Consider the following 18,141-nt stretch of genomic DNA (forward strand, 5'->3'; position numbering starts at 1 on the left):
CATTAAAGTTACATATAAATTAAAATTTAACAATAATATAATTTAATAATAATTAATTAAAATATACAAGCTAGTAATAAAAATGTCAAAAAACACAGATAATTTTACAAATTGATTAAATAAATCAGTTTATAATTTTTGAATAATGACGACACATTGACTTAAATTTATTGGGTGCATTCTTCTTTTGTTTGCATGTGTTCTTTTTCAAAATAATACATATTAAATAATAACATGTATTTGAACATAATATTATTTTTAGTGTAACACCTCATGCAGTGTTTATTCAATATTCATAAATGAATGCATATATAATCTATATTAATACATAAATGCGAAAGTAACTCTGACTGTCTGTTAGGTTTTTACTCCTTAACCACTAAACCAATTTTGATAAAATTTGGTACATAGATAGATTAGTCCTTAGGAAAGGACATAGTCTAAATTGTGTAGCCTTTTACATCAGTGGTTTTAGATTCGGACAAAATTACGAATTAATCTTTCATAAATAAAAGTAGAACACTGTTCAGAGGCATGTGAGGCAAGAGAGTTGTTATAGAGAAGGGCAATCATTGGTATGGAACTCTGAAAGGAGCCGCACAATTTAGATTATCTTCAAAGGTAAGAGAGCTTGTCACTAAGTTAATAGCGACTTGTGGACCCTAACTGTAAACAATCCGAATGCTTCATAGAATGATTTAATTTAAATGACGCCCTACTTCAAGTTGAGAACAAAGTGATAACTTTACTATTACATGACAAATCAGTCAATCAGCTTACTTGAATATATATTATTGAGTTTAGTAGATTAAATACCTAAAAGAATAATATTAAAATACATGAATAACTTACTTAGATATGAAAAAACATTCTTTTACATGGTTCTCGACTAATTATTATTTTTAATAATTAAAATAATATAAACTAATAAATTAGTAAGTTTAAATCTTCTATACATAAAAAATCTAGTGTCACAATATGAAAAATGTTTGTTACCAAAGTCCTAACCGGGTGGGTGGTCCGATTTTCATGAAATTGTGTGTGTATATTAAGAAGGTCTCATATAGTGATATTAACTATTTTTCATACCCTTAGGTGTTGTAAATTGTATGATTATAACAATAATAATAATAATAATAATAATAATAATACGCACTGAGCGTACAACAACACAATGGTCAGTGAATATTAACATTATTTAGCAACATAATTTATTTAAGTAACGAAATAAATATATTATAAAATAAACTTAGTAATATTGGCAGCCACTGTCGTTGCCTGTGGCGTAATTATTTGAGGGGTATGAATGTATGATAGAGGCAACCTCTCAAACCAGAACTTTTCTTCCTGTCTGTTTGCAATTTACATTTAAAAATTCAATCATTCCATTTCTTATTTCTAAATATTTAAATATTTATAATTTTATGCACAAGTTGTTTTTTTTTTTTTTGTAGATTATACATTTTCAATACATTATATTGTACTATTAATAATATAAAATATTATGATTACTTAAACTGTAAAATCGTACATAATAAAAGGCAAAGAACAAATCATGATGTTTCTGAAAACGGTTTTAAAGAAACTTTTTGAGAATTACTAATTATTTGTGCAGTTTATTACAATTACTTAATGTAGTAATAATAAGTACCTAATTGCTGGGTAACGGATATTAAATTCTGTTTTACTTTGATTAGCATCCACTCCATTGATAAATCTTGGGTGCGCTTCTTCTAAATCACGATTTGCAAATTATTTGGTTTGTTGTATGAGGGGCCACATTTCAAAACGTACTATTTCCATTTTAAATTTTTTTCAGAAAACACGATTTTCTGTTCCGAATTACTAGAAACTCGTGGAAATATCGTAAAAACATCATAAAATTCATAATTCAGTGATTTTAGTTATGATGTAATTTTAATGTAGTTATTCATAATTTTAATTACTAAATTGCATCATAACGTCCTATTTCCGACAAATAGTACGTTGTTGTCTGATTTATGGAAATACGGCACAAGGCATTTATTTCTTGATTTATACATTATAATAATATTATATTATACTATAATTACAAAGTCTAAGGCCGTGGTTTGAGGTTTTTGAGATGAATAAAATGAATAAAATAAATATGATAGGTGTTATCACTGACCATCAACACTTTTGGCGCAATTTACTATCAATAATCACAATGCTTGGTGTATGATGATAATGTTTTTAGATGTAGAAATAAATAAATAAACCATTCAAATTAATTTGCACAGTTAATTTATATACATGAATTAATTATGAAAAATCTACAAAAAATATTTCATGTATTTTCAAACAACTGGAAATAGTACGTTTTGTGTTTACTTCAATTTCGTTTCCTATCTTTATAACATAGAACATAGTACGTTTATTTGAAGTAATATGGAAATAGTTCGTTTTGTAAAAATATTAGGAATTAGCACGTTTTGCCGCATATTTCTAAACCAAACTTCTATTTAACACAGGAAATAGAACGTTTTGATGCAATTTGTAAATAGTTCGTTTTGACATAATATTTGACATGGAAATAGTACGTTGTGCCACAATAACAGATTAACAACTTCAATTTAACAAGGGAAATGGTACGTTTTGGTTCAATTTGACCACTCCATTCGATTTCCCGTCTTTTTTTCCATAAAAATCAATATAATACTCAATTTCTTCAATTTTGGAAATAATACGTTTTGAAATGTCGCCCCTCATGTTAAAATGTATAAAGTACTGTAGAATTTCGCTCATTATTTTTTCAATTAAATTAATACAATTATAAAAGCTTACGAAATAACCTTGCAGCTATCAAAAGCCAAAACTTATTGACCGAGAGAATTATTTTTTTTTTTATATTTTAAATAATACAATGCATAGAAATACCAATTTGAACATTCGGTGAAAAAAGTATAATATATCTGTGGTTTTTCATTTTGAATAACATCCAACGGTCAAAGAAGAAAATCAATTTTGTCATTAACTGGTTTTCCGTAAAAAAATACAGTTGTAGTTGATTATTTATGTTTTTTTCCAATTATTAAGTTAAATTCTAGGAATTTTTATTTTGACTTCCTAAGAGTATTAGCTAGCTTCTTTTTCATACATCCTACCATTCCTACCACAATTAAAGTTGAAAATCCAATAATTTTTTCCTATACCTGATTAGTGAATTCATAGACATAAAATATGACATCATACACCTAATTTTGAAATCAATGGGTAGGTATATTCTTTTTTTAATCAGAATCCAGTAACTAAATGTCTACATCTATCTATTTTCAAAATAATTACACAAAATCTTTATGTATTTTTTGTGGTGTGGCTTCTTTTCACCACTTAATGTGCCAGCAGTTACTATTTCGCAACTTGATTTATATTGTATTCGTTCTTGAATTATTCTATTTACGACTTCTGTGATAGATATATATGTATATATATACATATATGTTCCTTGTAAGTTGTAACAATGATCGCAAGTCCTCACTCACGATGCCAATGACTCATCCCGTGAGAAGTACGACGCTTGACGCCGCTGTTCTTTTTGAGGTCTGTGCCACAAACTATACTCTACATAAGATAAAATTGACTTTATATGAAAAGAATGATAATCACCGTACTGCTTGAGTTTAGGACTTACGAGTAGTCAGTGGGGGTTTTTATTACAATTTTTTTGGAGAGGTGACTTATGTATTCAACCCACCCCCATGACTTAATAACAAAAAATAGACTTCCTAATAAACAGAATGTAAAAACATAAAAATAATTATAACTGTTTATATGTATATTAATAAAAAATAATATTCTACCGACGAATCGAACAAGGTGGTGTGATTGGAGCTGGAGCGACTGCCGGCTGTAACAATATAACGACTGATTATGTGTTTAACTGCTGGCTGACCATAACTAGAATATACTTCGATAACGCATTTTGAATATTTTTCAACTGATATTGTAACAATATATTATAACCTTGTATTGAATTTACAAGGTTTTTGTCATAACAAATACAATTTTATTGATAAAAATTAAAAAACAAATAAAACTCGACATTTTCTAATGAATGTTAATATTTTAAAAAGAAGTGTCTTAATATTTCAACAATTTCATAGTGTATAGAAATTGGTACCTAGTATAAAAGTTTAGTCAAAATTTCATCAAAATACAGGTATTTCTTTTAAAGTTATTCTTAGTAACAAGATTTATACTAATAATTTATAATAAATGTTAGCACATTTTTTTTTTATCTTTCTTACAATTCATTATCTAATTGATACTATAACTTTAGCCTCGGGATTATATTATACAAGCTACAAGCTATTCCGCTGAAATATAAACAAGGAAGGGAGCATAAAATAGATATAATATTGATAAATGTGTTGGACGCTAGGATCAGTTTTGAATCAGATATTCAGATGTATTTTTTATATTAGGTATGTTCAGACGTAGTTTTTCTGATTTTGATTTCGGTTTCGGGCATTGTTATTTATTTTTCCGATTCCGATTCCGTTTTCGGATTTGAATATTGGTATTTATTTTTTCGATTTCGCTTTCAGTTTTGATTTCGATTACGGGTTTTAACGGTTTTAACATGTCAGTGAAGTTAGCCCCCCAACATTGTCTGATCAATCTCAAACTTGTCCAAATATTTTGCAAATACTTTGCAATAATTTGCAAATCTATTTTCAGAATTTGCAAACTTCAACGTATGCTGTGGGAATCGTTTCAAAATTGGGGGGGCCAACTTCATGCAGCCCCCCCCCCCCACATTGTCCGATCGATCTCGGACCGGTGCCAATATTTTGCAAATAGTTTGCAATAATTTGAAAACTCATTTTCAGAATTTGCAAATCACTCGCTGCCCCGCAATTTCCATTTTAGTGTAGGGGGGGGGCAACCCTACCTGCGCTCCGTTAGATGACAGACAGAGAACGACATTTATGATTGAATTTGTTTAAACATTTGTAACGATTTACCTACCTAAGTATTTGTACAAAAGGTAGGTTCCAAAAAAAATTTTTTTTTAAGTAAAGGTTTGATTTATATAGTAGGTAAATTGTTATTAAATATACAAGGCTATGGGCAAGTTAACTATTTTAAGGTTAAGAACCACTGCAGTAAACCAATGTATAATGGGTTAGTTCTGATTTTCATACATTTTTTTTTGGTTTAAGTTCTAATGTTGTTGAGTGACAACATTGCAAATCTTATTTCAATCACATTTAAATTTCCTGATTTAGTTCAACATTATTTTAGTCACTACTTTTTCTTTTTTTTTAATCGAATAATTTCGAGTGACATGTCTGCATCAATATGTGTGGTTTAGCACACAGCTTCCATCAGGTTGTAGACTTGAATAAGGGAACCTTACTTATTTGACAGTCTTGAAAATTATTTTTTAATATTCCTGGAATCAGTCGAACGGAGTTTGTCAATGTTCGGTTTAAGATGTCTTTCGTATGTGTCTCTGTGTTCGTTGCTCGTTATCTGCAATTCCGTATTCAGTGACTTGTTTGTAGCGGCGTGTCCGTGATCTACGGATTTACCGATGCTGTATCGAGTACCGCCGTATAAGTTTCAGTTTATTAGATCCTCGTCGTCAAGTATAACGAGAGGTTAAAACCTGTTATAGTCCAGTGTGGAGTGTCTCGTACTTCGGAACCCTAATCGGGGTGCAGCACTAGTGCCCGAAACCGATTTGATACCTGTACAATGAATATTTACAAAATTAAACATGAAATTATCTGATATTTATCTAGATAAATATTTATTCATTTTTATCTTTATCTAGATAAAATTTAGTTTAATTATCTTTATCTTTATCTAGATAAAATTAGTACTGTTATCTTTATCTTTATCTAGACAAATTATTAGCACTAGTGCCCGAAACCGGTTTGACCCCGTAGTGAGAGTCTTCACTATATCAATTAACTATAAATTACGCATGTACCTATGTTAATCATATTTACGTATACGGTTTTTAAATTATGCTGTATACAATTGATGTCTTGTACCTATTTAAGTTCACATTTTTATAACATTGGATATTCACTCGATTTATTATTGAACGATGATCCTATTTTGTTGTTATTGAAAAACTAATAATCGTAGTCCGTAGATATTTGAAGCTTATACAAAATGTTTGATTTATTATTTCCTATGCTTGGACATTTAAAAAAATAAATTGACTAGTTGTAAGGTGTTTATGGACAAATTCAACTGTCAATTAAAAGTATGGAAGTGTAATTATATATTTTTTTGTATTTTTAGAACTTGGCATTTCAGCATGTAGGTATTTAGGCGAAATGGAAGAAGACGGTAAAAAATGTCACGAAGATGTAGTGAAGATAGAAAAACTTCCAAAACAATGTTCATCTTTTGTTTATGATGGAGTTATTTGTAGAGAAAACTATAATATCGAGATTCTCGACACAACTTTCGGATTAGGTAAAAAACAATTATCAATAAGGATAGTACTTACTTATTTTTATCATATTGTAATTTTTATAATAAAATAGGTATACTCAAAAAAAAGTTTGAATTTGTTTGAAGTGTTGAATTTATAATTGTACGTGCCATTTAATTACTAGGATTTTCATTATTTAGGTGTAATAAGTAGGTTATGATTAAAACTAATATTATTCATAGTATAAGACGACCATTGTAACTTTTTACAACCTGTGCTTGTTAATTGTATTTATACCTTCGCGGAAAGCGGTTGCGCATCAGAACCAACGGACGAGTTTATGTACGATTGTGCGCACGAACGACAGACAACACGCAACTCATTGTAAGTGGGATTTTTCGTAAGAAGAACCATATATTTGTAATATTCGATACAGCTCCTATCAAACCATTGTATTATTATTTATACTTCTATCTTGTCCAATTCGTCGCTAGAATATTATTTTATATTAATATACACACATGTGCGCCACAGCTGTACTTACCTTGGAGGCTCGTGCTCTGTCGAGGATGGGGTTACCACAATATTAAAATAAATAATACATCAATTCAGAATTGTGAATAATAACAAAGTACTAATATTTTTAACGCTATGCATAATAACAAATATAATAGTATACATTAATAATATAAGGAACGGTACCGTAAGGAGACAAGGACGGTGTAGTAAACCCAAAAGAGTAGTATATTATTCATTATTATTTTATAAAAATTATTAGAATATATTACTTAGAAATCATAATAATAAATTATACACGAGGCATAATTTATGATAGATAGGTAGGTATAAATATGTAATGTTCGGAAAAGCCTAAATAACAGGAAACAGAGACCAAGGGTGAAAACAACAAGTTGTTTTTACCTATTATACATAATAATGTTATTCAGCATTATTGGGGTGTAAAATTAGAATATTAATATATCACGCCATAATACGTTATTGTTAGAACCCGCATAAATACGGGTAGAGCACCTACCAAATGTTAGAAGATATTCAGCACTGCTCGATAGCGTGACGCGTTTACGACAGTGTGCTTAGAGATTTTTTATGTTTATAAATTATAATTAACAAATTGTTTCACTTTATTTAACTAAACGAGTCTAAGTGTTTTATTAATTTCAATACCTATCTTCTCAACATACGTCTCAAGACAGCGACGAACGTGCTACGTCGTTTAAATAATTATTGTGGTACCGATCGTCGTGTCCTGCACAGCGATCATTACAACGGTGATCTGAACCTGTTTAAACCGAAGCTGGTTGACATTGACGACTGGACCGAAGCTGGTTGATGTGGTAGACTGGACCGGAGCTGGTTAATATTGTTGATTGGATTATACCCGAGACTACTCGGTTTAATTCGCCGATCGCTGGCTGCGACGACGCTGTCTTCTGACAATAACGTCCGAAACCGACTATATTGAAAGGGCTTCAGGAACGGCGGTGCAACAAAGGGCACAGACAAAATGGCCGTAAAGAGAACCACGTGTAGTGTAACGGAAAAAAGGATATGTTTTTGTAAAGCGACACACACATACAACCAACGACGTATCTCGTCAAGTGTCTCAACAACAACACGCGCACACGGCGGGCCGACTCGCCGGCTAGACGCCGTTCGATCCAGCTGATCGAACGACGACTGCTTTCTCGATCAAGGGGGAAACCGTGTGACAACATCCGCACCAGTGGCCGATCATAATAGACAACTTGCGTGAACATACTCCCCCCTCGGGAGACTCCGTCTACCAAAGCTCGAGAACTGGAACTCTTGATATGGTGGATATGGTTCAGCTGTCCAGGGAGGAAACGGATCAAGTCAAAGGAGTCCCTAGTTACATGATTTTTACAACATAATATATATAAAAGATCACAAAAAATAATATAAAATAATTACACAAACAAAAAAAAATCCCATCGTGATCATTGCCCGAGTCACTGGCACCCATACACCGATAACAAGGCGGGTCAAACACAAAACCTAGTGATCACGAATGGAACAATCAAGTAAACTGTACAGTGGTACCCTCGGGAACACGAAGGAAACCCAAATTTATAGTAAGTACCTAATTTTTATTCTGTGGGTAGCGATAGTTATCTTGACCACAGGTCTAACAAGCGTACCTAGTCCTGTCAAAAGGTTGACTACGCGAACAACCCTATCCTGACCGGATAGCAACTCGGTTACTCTACCTAATCGCCAACATAACGGCGTAGCCAGGTTGTCCTTGATGCACACAAGATCACCTACCTTGAGCGAAGTGTCACTGGCTGTCCATTTCGAGCGTACCTGCATATTGTTTAGATACTCCGAGGATCATCGTTTCCAGAACACTTATTGGTGGCATTGGTGAAGAAGCTTCCACCTCGAGACCAAGCGACGGGGAGCAACCGACACGTCTGGCTCCGGAACGCACAAGAGCGGCTGACCCGTCAGAAAATGACCAGGTGTCAGACTTTCTAAATCTCCGGGTTCAGAGGACAACGGTGTCAATGGTCTGGAGTTTAAAACAGATTCAATACGACAAACAACAATTGCAAATTCCTCGAAGGTTAAAGTATGGACTCCTACTGTCCGCACCAACAATTTCTTCATTGATTTCACTGCTGCTTCCCAAAGACCCCCAAAGTGCGGAGCACTAGGAGAATTGAAATGCCAGCTGCATGGGAGGTGTGAACTAACTTGGGACCGAACTGTCGAATCTAAAAAGAATTGGCGGAGCTGCCTTGACGCACCTACAAAATTTTTACCACAGTCTGAATAAATATCCGTCGGTAAGCCACGCCGAGCGATGAATCTATCAAACGCAGCCAAGAAGGCGGGAGTAGAGAGATCTGCTACTATTTCAAGGTGAACAGCCTTCACCGTCATGCACACGAAAACAGAGATATAAACTTTATACTCCCTAGCCTTTCGAAGTTTGAGCTCTTTCATTCGAAGAGGGCCAGCAAAGTCAATACCAACTTTTGGAAAGGGACGACACTGCACAACACGAGACGGTGGTAGGTCCGCCATGATTGGCTGTGGGTTTACGGCTGATAACCGAACACAAGTCACACAGTTCTTGATCTCGATTCCTATCACCCTTCTAACCGATAGAATCCAGAATTGTTTCGAAATGAGAGAAATCATCAAACGCGTGCCAGAATGACACGAGAAAATATTCCAATGGTGAACGATCAATTCCGACAAGCGTGAAGCTTTAGCTAATAACACCGGATGCTTCTGACGATCTGTCAGTTGGGAATTACCTAAACGACCTCCTACTCGAACTATACCCTTAGAGTCTATAAACGGTGACAACCGTGCCAACTGCTTGCTGGAAACTCTAGAATTTCGAGCTAGTTCCTGCAATAGAGAACGAAAATAAATACCCTGAGAACATTTGATCACCACAGTTAGAGCCTCATCCAACTTACATCGCGACAACGTATCAGACCGTGAGAGCTGTCCTCTGCATCTCGACACAAAACGCCTTACCCAGGCCAGCACCCGTAGCATGTGTTGATAGGAGGAAAATCTATCAAACCATTCTGAATTGTTTTGATCGGAACTGATCAATAGTGACGCTGACTTGACTTCTGGAATTTCTTCCACAGGAAACCGTGGTATCTCTGATGTCCACTTATCTGGGGAGTACAACAAGAAACTAGGTCCATTCCAATATAATACATGACGACCCAACTCTGATGGTTTTAAACCGCGAGATGCGCAGTCTGCTGGGTTTTCCTCGGACGACACATGCAACCACTTACAGTCTGGTAATAACTGATTAATTTTGCTAATTCTGTTGGATACAAAGATCTTGTACGAGACGTGAGGGGTGGTAAGCCACGAAAGAACAATGGACGAATCTGTCCACGCATATACATTGGAAATCTTTAACTGAGCCGATAACGTTTCCTGAATCCGTGCTAACCAGCGTGCCAAAAGTCCCGCACCGCACAGTTCTAATCTTGGAACCGTCATGGAGTGAAGTGGTGCTAGTTTAGTCTTGCCACCCAGGGTCCGAATGAGAGAATGAGTCTGATTATTGGGAAGAACAATGCGTAGATAGACGAGAGCTGCATATCCACGAACCGAAGCATCGCAAAATCCACACAGCGTATAAGTGGATCCACTCTGCGTTCCAACAAACCGAGGGATTTGGATCAAGGACAACGACGGCAGCTCCGTCACAAACTGGGACCATTCATCTGCGATGTCAGTCGGTAACTTGTCATCACAAGCGATCTCTGATGTCCAAACCGACTGCATTAAATGTTTGGCAAATAACACCACCGGTGACAGGAAGCCCAAGGGATCGAAAATCCTAGTAATTACTGAAAGGACACCGCGTTTTGTGAAAACAAACTTAATTGAGCTGAAATCATATCTAAACGTATCTTCTTCTGATTCCCAATTTAATCCAAGGACCTGGACTATCGACCTTTCATCATCGAACGAAAGTGATCCTGATGCTCGATCTTCTTTTGGTATTTTCTTTAATAGTTCCTTTGAGTTACTAGACCATTTTTTAAGTTCAAACCCATAGTTTGCTAACGACTTTATGAGGCTCTGCTGTAACTTATACGCTTCATCAAGTGTATCTGCTCCTGTACAAATATCGTCCATATAAGTTTGGAGTCGAATAGCCTTCTGAACTGAAGTTGACTGTGCACAGCAACGATCAGCAATATCGTGCAACACTCTCAACGCCAAGAACGGAGCGCTGTTGACATCATATGTTACCGTATTTAGGGTATATTCTTTTAACGCTTCAACCGGAGAAGCCCTCCAGAGAATGTGTTGGGAATGACGGTACTCAGGATTCACCTGGATTTGTCTGTACATCTTACAGATATCGGACGAGAACGCGAAACGATAGTCGAAATCCTAACAAGACATCAACTATGTCTCGTTGGAGTTTTGGGCTTACGTATAAGGCGTCATTCAACGAATGGCCTGAGGCACTGCAAGCGGACGCATCGAACACAACACGTAGCTTGGTTTGACCATTTCCTTGCTTCCATACAGCATGATGCGTGATTATATACAGTTCTGGATTTTGAGCGATGGACATATGACCCAAAGCCTCGTATTCAGCCATGAATTTGCGATATGCTATTCCAAGCTCTTCATCCTGTCTCAATTTCCGTTCCAGGTGTTCGAAACGCTTGGTCGCAATCTTGAGCATGCCTTCAAATGTGGGATGAAGCTGATCCTGTCTAAAGGGCAACGGGACACTATAACGACCGCGTTCATCAATGATGGTCTCAGCTTTAAACCTAGCTTCACATCATCCCTCATCGGTGAATTGTAGAGGTGCCTCTTCTGGCTCTTCTACGTCCCAGAATCTTTCCATCAAAGATTCTATAGATGGATTGAAAGTTGCCAACATGCAGTGTGCGTTAGAGCTAACGTTTTGCAAGACTGGACTGATTAGCACCCAACCAAATACAGAACTGTACGCGGAAGGTAGTCCTTGGCCAAGTGAGCGTTGCTCGCCAATCCACACCTGTGGGAAGACGTCGGCACCTAACAACAATTCAACCGGCGCTGGTGTATCGAAGTAGGGGTCTGCAAGCTTCAGATGAGAACAGCTTTCTCTAACACCGACGGTTAACTGTTGACATGGCATGTCTGCAGTAATGGTGGGTAAAACCCATGCCTTGATGGTTATGACCGGAGCTGAATCATAACGGGGTTTTACCTTCAACTGTACTGTCCCTAGAACCTTGAGAACACATTGACCAGACAGCCCTGTCAAGGAGGCAGTCCATCTTGACCGCCTAAGACCCAGCTGATCTGAACATTCTTTCGTGATGACGCTAATCTGCGATCCCAAATCAATAAGGACTCTGACGGGTTGAACATCCCCACCAATATCTTGAGCTAGTGCTACCGCTGTACCGAGCAATACAGATGGAGACGATTGAGAACTGAGCATAACGGCAGGCGGCTGCTGAGCTGCAGGGACCTGACTTTATTGAACATCTCGATGAAGGAGCACGAGATGACGACGCTTGCATATGGAACAGCTTTCCTTACATTTATTTGACCAGTGATGACTGCTAAAACAAGCCATGCAAAGTCTATGTTTGGACACTACATCATATCGGCCATCCACCGTGAGCCCTTTAAATACTGGGCAATTACGTAACTGAAGAGATCCGTTACAGCCAGGACACTGATCACTATTGGACGACGGAACACTGGACTGACCGGCTGCTATTAATGAAATGGATTTTTTTCTACTTGGTGACCAATTCTTTTTCTACTTTAACGGCTTCGGCTGCATGTCCTTTGTACTTGAAGCAGATGTAGACAATCCTGCCAATTCTAGAACCTGAATACGACCCTTGACGAATTTGAACAGTTCTTGTGCCTTCGGATACTCTTCCGAGTTGGACATTTCAAAAAGACGACGAGATGACACCGGTAAAGATCAAAACGCTATCGAGAATAATAGGAAATCACCAAAGTTCGGAATATTTAGAGACTCAAGAACACCAATGCTTTTATCGAACGTATTTAAAAACTTGTTCAAGGACGATATGGATTCTTGCTGGCTTATCGGAGCTGATAATATTGTGTCTAAAAGAAACGACGCCAACCTGCGTGGTTTGTCAAACCGATCCACAAGAGCTGCCCAAGCGAGTGAATACGTATCGTTGGAAACCGTTATCCCTTTTACCGTCTCAGAGGCCTCTAGCTCAAGACAACTTAAAAGGTAATAAAACTTTTCAATATTAGAGATATTAGAGCGACTATCTACTATAGCTACGAAACGGTCTCGGAAGACTGGCCAATCTGCTAAATCACCCGAAAACTGAGGAAGTGGAACTTCAGGTAATCGAACAGAGTGCGACGACTGAACTGTTGACGCTACCTCTGATTGAACTTTATCCGAACCGGAAAGACCATCTGAACTACAACCTGCATCTGACTCAATCCTAACCTTAGGATTCTCGGGTGTCATTACTGGTATATTTAATACCGACGAGTTAAAACCGGTCTGCCAAAGCTTTAGCCGAAACGACAACTTCGTTTGTCTCTACCTCTACTGCAGGTGAGAAATTATGCTCTTCGTCTAAATCGATTAATGCATCTAAGACTGCGTCATTTTCGATAACGAATTTTGCCCACAGATCTGTGAGATCATTGACCGAAATTAAGAATTTTTGTCGGGCGATCGGATCTGATTCACCGGACAATCCTAAATCATGGACTGCAATCCCAGCGCGGATGATTAATGACGGTCGACGGCACACAGCTGGCGGTCCGGAAATCTCAACGGCGACGCGCAGCGGGCGACACGAAAGTAATCGAATGACGGCGACAACGGCGGAAAAGGCACATGTCGCACACGTGGTTGCGTTACCGTGAATACACCAATCGAGCACGGCAACGCGGAAAAGGCGTCGTGCCGACGGTTAAAGAAGAACAGACACCGGAAAACAACAGAACCGAAGCTGGCCCGGCGTCGTCGTCGTGCGATCGAAGCGCGCAAAAACTGAGGCGGCTGCAAACGAAGGCTCAACGCCGACGGCGTGGCTGGTGGTCGGGTTGGCGAGCGCGAACCGGTGGCCAAATGGTCTGCGTCCGAACAATAACAAAGTCCTAATATTTTTAACCCTACGTATAATAACAATTATAATAGTATACATTAATAATATAAGGAACGATACCGTAAGGAGACAAGGACGGTGATCTGAACCTGTTTAAACCGAAGCTGGTTGATATTGACGACTGGACCGGAGCTGGTTGACGTTGACGACTGGACCGGAGCTGGTTGACATTGACTCATTGACGACTGGACCGGAGCTGGTTGATGTGGTAGACTGGACCGGAGCTGGTTAATATTGTTGATTGAATTATACCCGAGACTACTCGGTTTAATTCGCCGATCGCTGGCTGCGACGACGCTGTCTTCTGACAATAACGTCCGAAACCGACTATATTGAAAGGGCTTCAGAAACGGCGGTGCAACAAAGGGCACAGACAAAATGGCCGTAAAGAGAACCACGTGTAGTGTAACGGAAAAAAGGATATGTTTTTGTAGAGCGATGTACACACACATACAACCAACGACGTATCTCGTCAAGTGTCTCAACAACAACACGCGCACACGGCGGGCCGACTCGCCGGCTAGACGCCGTTCGATCCAGCTGATCGAACGACGACTGCTTTCTCGATCAAGGGGGAAACCGTGTGACAACATCCGCACCAGTGGCCGATCATAATAGACAACTTGCGCGAACACACACATATATATATATATATATATATATATTATATATGTATATAAACAATTATGTTTATTTTTATGTTTTTAAATTCTGTTTATTTTGAAGTCTATTTTTTGTTATTAAGTCGTGGTGGGAAGGGGGAATACATAAGGCGCCTCACCAACAAAATTTTAATAAAAACCCCCACTGACTAACCGTAAGTCCTAAGCTTAAGCGGCCCGGTGATTATTAGGAGTCTTTGGCATAGTCTGTGAGGACGGATCATTGTTACAAGATGAAACGGTGCACGTATTTTACGTGGCACCGTCGTGTAATAATGAACAACTTCTTCGGGTTTTTTTTTATACAAGATTATGGTTTATTTCTATGGTAAGATTAATTATCTACAATTTGTAAAAGGGGAGGGTTCGAGGGTAGAGATGGGTCGTTCGCGAACGAACTAGTTCAATTGAACTATTCACCCAAGTGAACGATTGGACCTAGTTCACTAAAAGGTGAACGACATCGTTCACCACTGAAATCGTTCACCCAATGAACGTAAAACGACAAAACGACGAACGAAATCGTTCATTCGTTCATTCGAGAAAAACTTTTTACCGAAACGACAAAATGGTAAATATAATATAATTTTCGCTCGTTCAATCGTTCATTTCATCAAACCCCATATGAAGTATGAACTAAGATAACATTATCTAATATCTATTATATATAATATTATCTCGAACCGTCACTTGTTAGTTGTTCAAAATTAAAATGTTACCTATTGGCTTTTACCAAACTATAAAGCATATAGTTATTATTTATTAATATTATATATTATAATATTTTATATATTAAATACCGGTACTACATTTATTAGTAGGAGATATAATTTAATAATCTATTTTCTAATCAAATTCTGTCTATTTAAAAGGTCACAATCCATTATTCTAGGTCAGTACTCAGTATTTTACTTCAGAACTTTAACATATTACCTTAACCATTTTCAATATAAGGTACCTATTACAACAGGTATTTATATTTTGTAATTTGTAACTTAGTAGTAGTTTTCTATAATAATAAATAGGATTCTTGTAAGTATAAAACAAACAATTATAAATTAAAAAATATTTTATAATTAAAACAAAAAATAGATAAAACTGTGTAATAAAAACATTAAAAATGGGTAAAACTTTATGGGGTTTAACATAGGTAAAAATTAGGTAATACTTCATAGATAATACAATTAAATAAAAGTAATTAAAATATAACAAAATATTAATATTAACATATATAAATAAAACAAATAGTAATAAGCTTGACTTGAGTATAGTAGGTAAAAATTAGGTAATACTTCATAGATAATACAATTAAATAAAAATAATAAAAATATAACAAAAAATATTAATATTAACATATATAAATAAAACAAATAGTAATAAGCTTGACTTGAGTATAGTTATTAGTAAATAGTTAAGTGCAATTAAAATATTAAAAAAATTGTATACATTCTTTTACAGATTTTGGTTTAAAAATAATACCTTGGAAGATTTTGAGGCTAGCATTCGATTTCTCCTCTCTGTTATCACTAAACCTGCTTTGCTAAAAAGCCTTTCGCATGGCACAGAGGTAGCAAGTATGCACAACCGTTTTTTTACTATTATAAATAAACGTGGATATAATAATTTGTGAGCTGTCCACCATTTTAACGAATCTTCATGTCGATTTATGAGTGGTTCATTCTCATATTTGTCCAACTCAATGGTTTGTTAGGTTAAAAAAAATATGTTAACTTTTCCAAAAAGTATAAAAGTATTTTTATTTTATATACATACATTCAGTTTTAAAAACATCAATTATTTTTCCTACATAACCTAGTAAAAAAGTTACCGAATACAGATCTATTTTCGAAATGTAAATCGGATCATAGAAAGTAACTAAAAAAATCTTTCTCTTATAGTTAGTTTGTACTGATTTTAAAAACGGAAAATTGTCAAAAACTTAATTTGGTGACCTGTGCATGCGCGTGCTTGAGTGAGACTGTTCTTAGAATCGTAGACGATCTAATATCATGGTCATTAGCCTAATGATCTATAAGGTACAGATATAGTAATGTTCTCGGAAATAATACTAACTCCGAAAGTCGTCGCTTATTCAATTATTAATTTTGTATTTCGGTGTTCATTCATTCAATCTTCAGTCTTCATTTCTTCAATCGTTCTCTGTAATATTTTTTCAAAAATGGGTAAAGATTGGCGTTATGGTCAAAAATCTCGCCGGAAATTATTTGTTCCAAAGAAGAAACCAAAACATAATTTAGCGAACTTGAACTCAAAAAAATGTGTAACCGTTGTTCCAGACAACTACCAACAAGTAAGATACGATTTTTATATGTATAGTGTATACTATACATGTTTTCAATTTTTTTAATTCATTAATGATCATATTATTACCTATAAGGATTTATTAAAAAATATATATAAGTTATTCTTTTAGAACGTAGCAACTAGTCCAGATAATACAACGCCAAAAAAAAATTATGTCGATACAAATATTGAAGTTCACCAAGTCTATAATAGTATACCAGGTCCATCTGGCTATATTAGTGAAAAGTAAGTAACTGGTATTTAAGTATTTAAATATTAAGTATATTTGATTTTCGAACAAAACCTATGTTAAAAATGTTTTGAATAACACAATATTTAAAAACTAAAGCGATCTTCCGACAATTTGTTATATGGATAGAACAATTTGTAACAAATCTTGTATATAAATTATAAAACAAATTCAAATTTTGAAAGAAGCGGGTAAGTGGGTATCGCTCTGCTGTACATTAGGTGGCGTATGGATTACTATTATATATTATAGAAGTGTTAAATTTGAATGTAATGATAGGTATCATTGCATACGAAAAACGATTCTAAACGGAGATGATTTGTCAGCCTAGGTACTAGGATATGCTATATTACTATACTGTCAGCTAACATTTTTTTTATCGACATTTATATAAAAAAAAAAATAAACAAATGAATATTTAAAATGCCTATCAATAGCATTAAAATAAGCGAAATATTTTGAAAATTAAATCATGTAAAGAAAATGCCAATCTAAATAATTGGTGAAATTTTCAAGTACCTACAGCTTATACTTTTTGAATTATAACAAATATTTAAATTCGTTTGACTTGTTAAAGGACAAATCGTTATCGTTACGCGATTTCGTAAAAATTTAAAATTCGAACGCTCATAACATTTTTCCTATAACGACGCTTCAAGTTTTCTCTATAGCTACTTGAAGAAAAACTTATGGAAAACTTAGTGTTGAATTTTTTATCCTTACATGTAAACACAACAAATTTTATGATTATTCAACTTCAAAATTACTTGCAAATTTTGGCGATTTTGACATATTTCGTAAAAATTTTAACTATTAGGTAACGCTTATAAAAAAAAAATG

The 18,141-nt window shown here is 35.5% G+C and overlaps 3 protein-coding genes and 1 long non-coding RNA gene across 7 annotated transcripts in view; 2 read left to right on the forward strand and 2 right to left on the reverse strand.

The window, feature by feature from the left end:
• Nucleotides 1–6,476, forward strand: part of LOC111041621 — a 31,340-nt gene extending 24,864 nt beyond the window's left edge. The window contains exon 3 of the long non-coding RNA XR_002605347.1: nt 6,283–6,476. This is a non-coding gene — a long non-coding RNA (uncharacterized LOC111041621). The remainder of the gene's footprint in view (nt 1–6,282) is intronic.
• A 2,333-nt stretch (nt 6,477–8,809) lies between these two features.
• LOC111041615 lies at nt 8,810–11,308 on the reverse strand. Its single transcript, XM_022325924.1, has one exon. It carries the CDS (start codon nt 11,306–11,308, stop codon nt 8,810–8,812), a length of 2,499 nt encoding a protein of 832 aa, XP_022181616.1.
• Nucleotides 11,309–12,902: 1,594 nt separating this feature from the next.
• LOC111041619 lies at nt 12,903–13,436 on the reverse strand. Its single transcript, XM_022325927.1, has one exon. The coding sequence runs from the start codon at nt 13,434–13,436 to the stop codon at nt 12,903–12,905; it is 534 nt and encodes a 177-aa protein (XP_022181619.1).
• Nucleotides 13,437–14,756: 1,320 nt separating this feature from the next.
• LOC111041622 lies at nt 14,757–17,510 on the forward strand. 4 transcript variants are annotated; one of them, XR_002605348.1, is made up of 3 exons: nt 14,757–15,717; nt 16,206–17,058; nt 17,182–17,510. XR_002605348.1 is itself a non-coding variant. In XM_022325931.1 (3 exons), the coding sequence occupies exons 2-3, from the start codon at nt 16,927–16,929 to the stop codon at nt 17,299–17,301; spliced, it is 252 nt and encodes an 83-aa protein (XP_022181623.1). In that variant the 5' UTR covers nt 16,113–16,783; nt 16,886–16,926; the 3' UTR covers nt 17,302–17,510. The 4 variants fall into 4 exon arrangements, 3 of the variants coding, with proteins under 3 accessions (XP_022181623.1, XP_022181622.1, XP_022181621.1); XM_022325931.1 differs by lacking the exon at nt 14,757–15,717 and having other exon boundaries at nt 16,113–16,783; nt 16,886–17,058; XM_022325930.1 differs by lacking the exon at nt 14,757–15,717 and having other exon boundaries at nt 16,113–16,321; nt 16,646–17,058.
• Nucleotides 17,511–18,141: the final 631 nt, after the last annotated feature.

This window comes from Myzus persicae, unplaced genomic scaffold (assembly GCF_001856785.1).
Source record: "Myzus persicae strain clone G006 unplaced genomic scaffold, MPER_G0061.0, whole genome shotgun sequence".
NCBI classification, from domain to species: domain Eukaryota; kingdom Metazoa; phylum Arthropoda; class Insecta; order Hemiptera; family Aphididae; genus Myzus; species Myzus persicae.

Bases quoted from the DNA above. Each gene is read 5' to 3' on its own strand.
- LOC111041615 (XM_022325924.1), bottom strand. From the start codon at position 11,308: ATGTACAGACAAATCCAGGTGAATCCTGAGTACCGTCATTCCCAACAC.
- LOC111041619 (XM_022325927.1), bottom strand. From the start codon at position 13,436: ATGACACCCGAGAATCCTAAGGTTAGGATTGAGTCAGATGCAGGTTGT.
- LOC111041622 (XM_022325929.1), top strand. From the start codon at position 16,798: ATGTTCTCGGAAATAATACTAACTCCGAAAGTCGTCGCTTATTCAATT. The intron at 17,059-17,181 runs GTAAGATACGAT...TTATTCTTTTAG, and splicing joins TTCCAGACAACTACCAACAA to AACGTAGCAACTAGTCCAGA.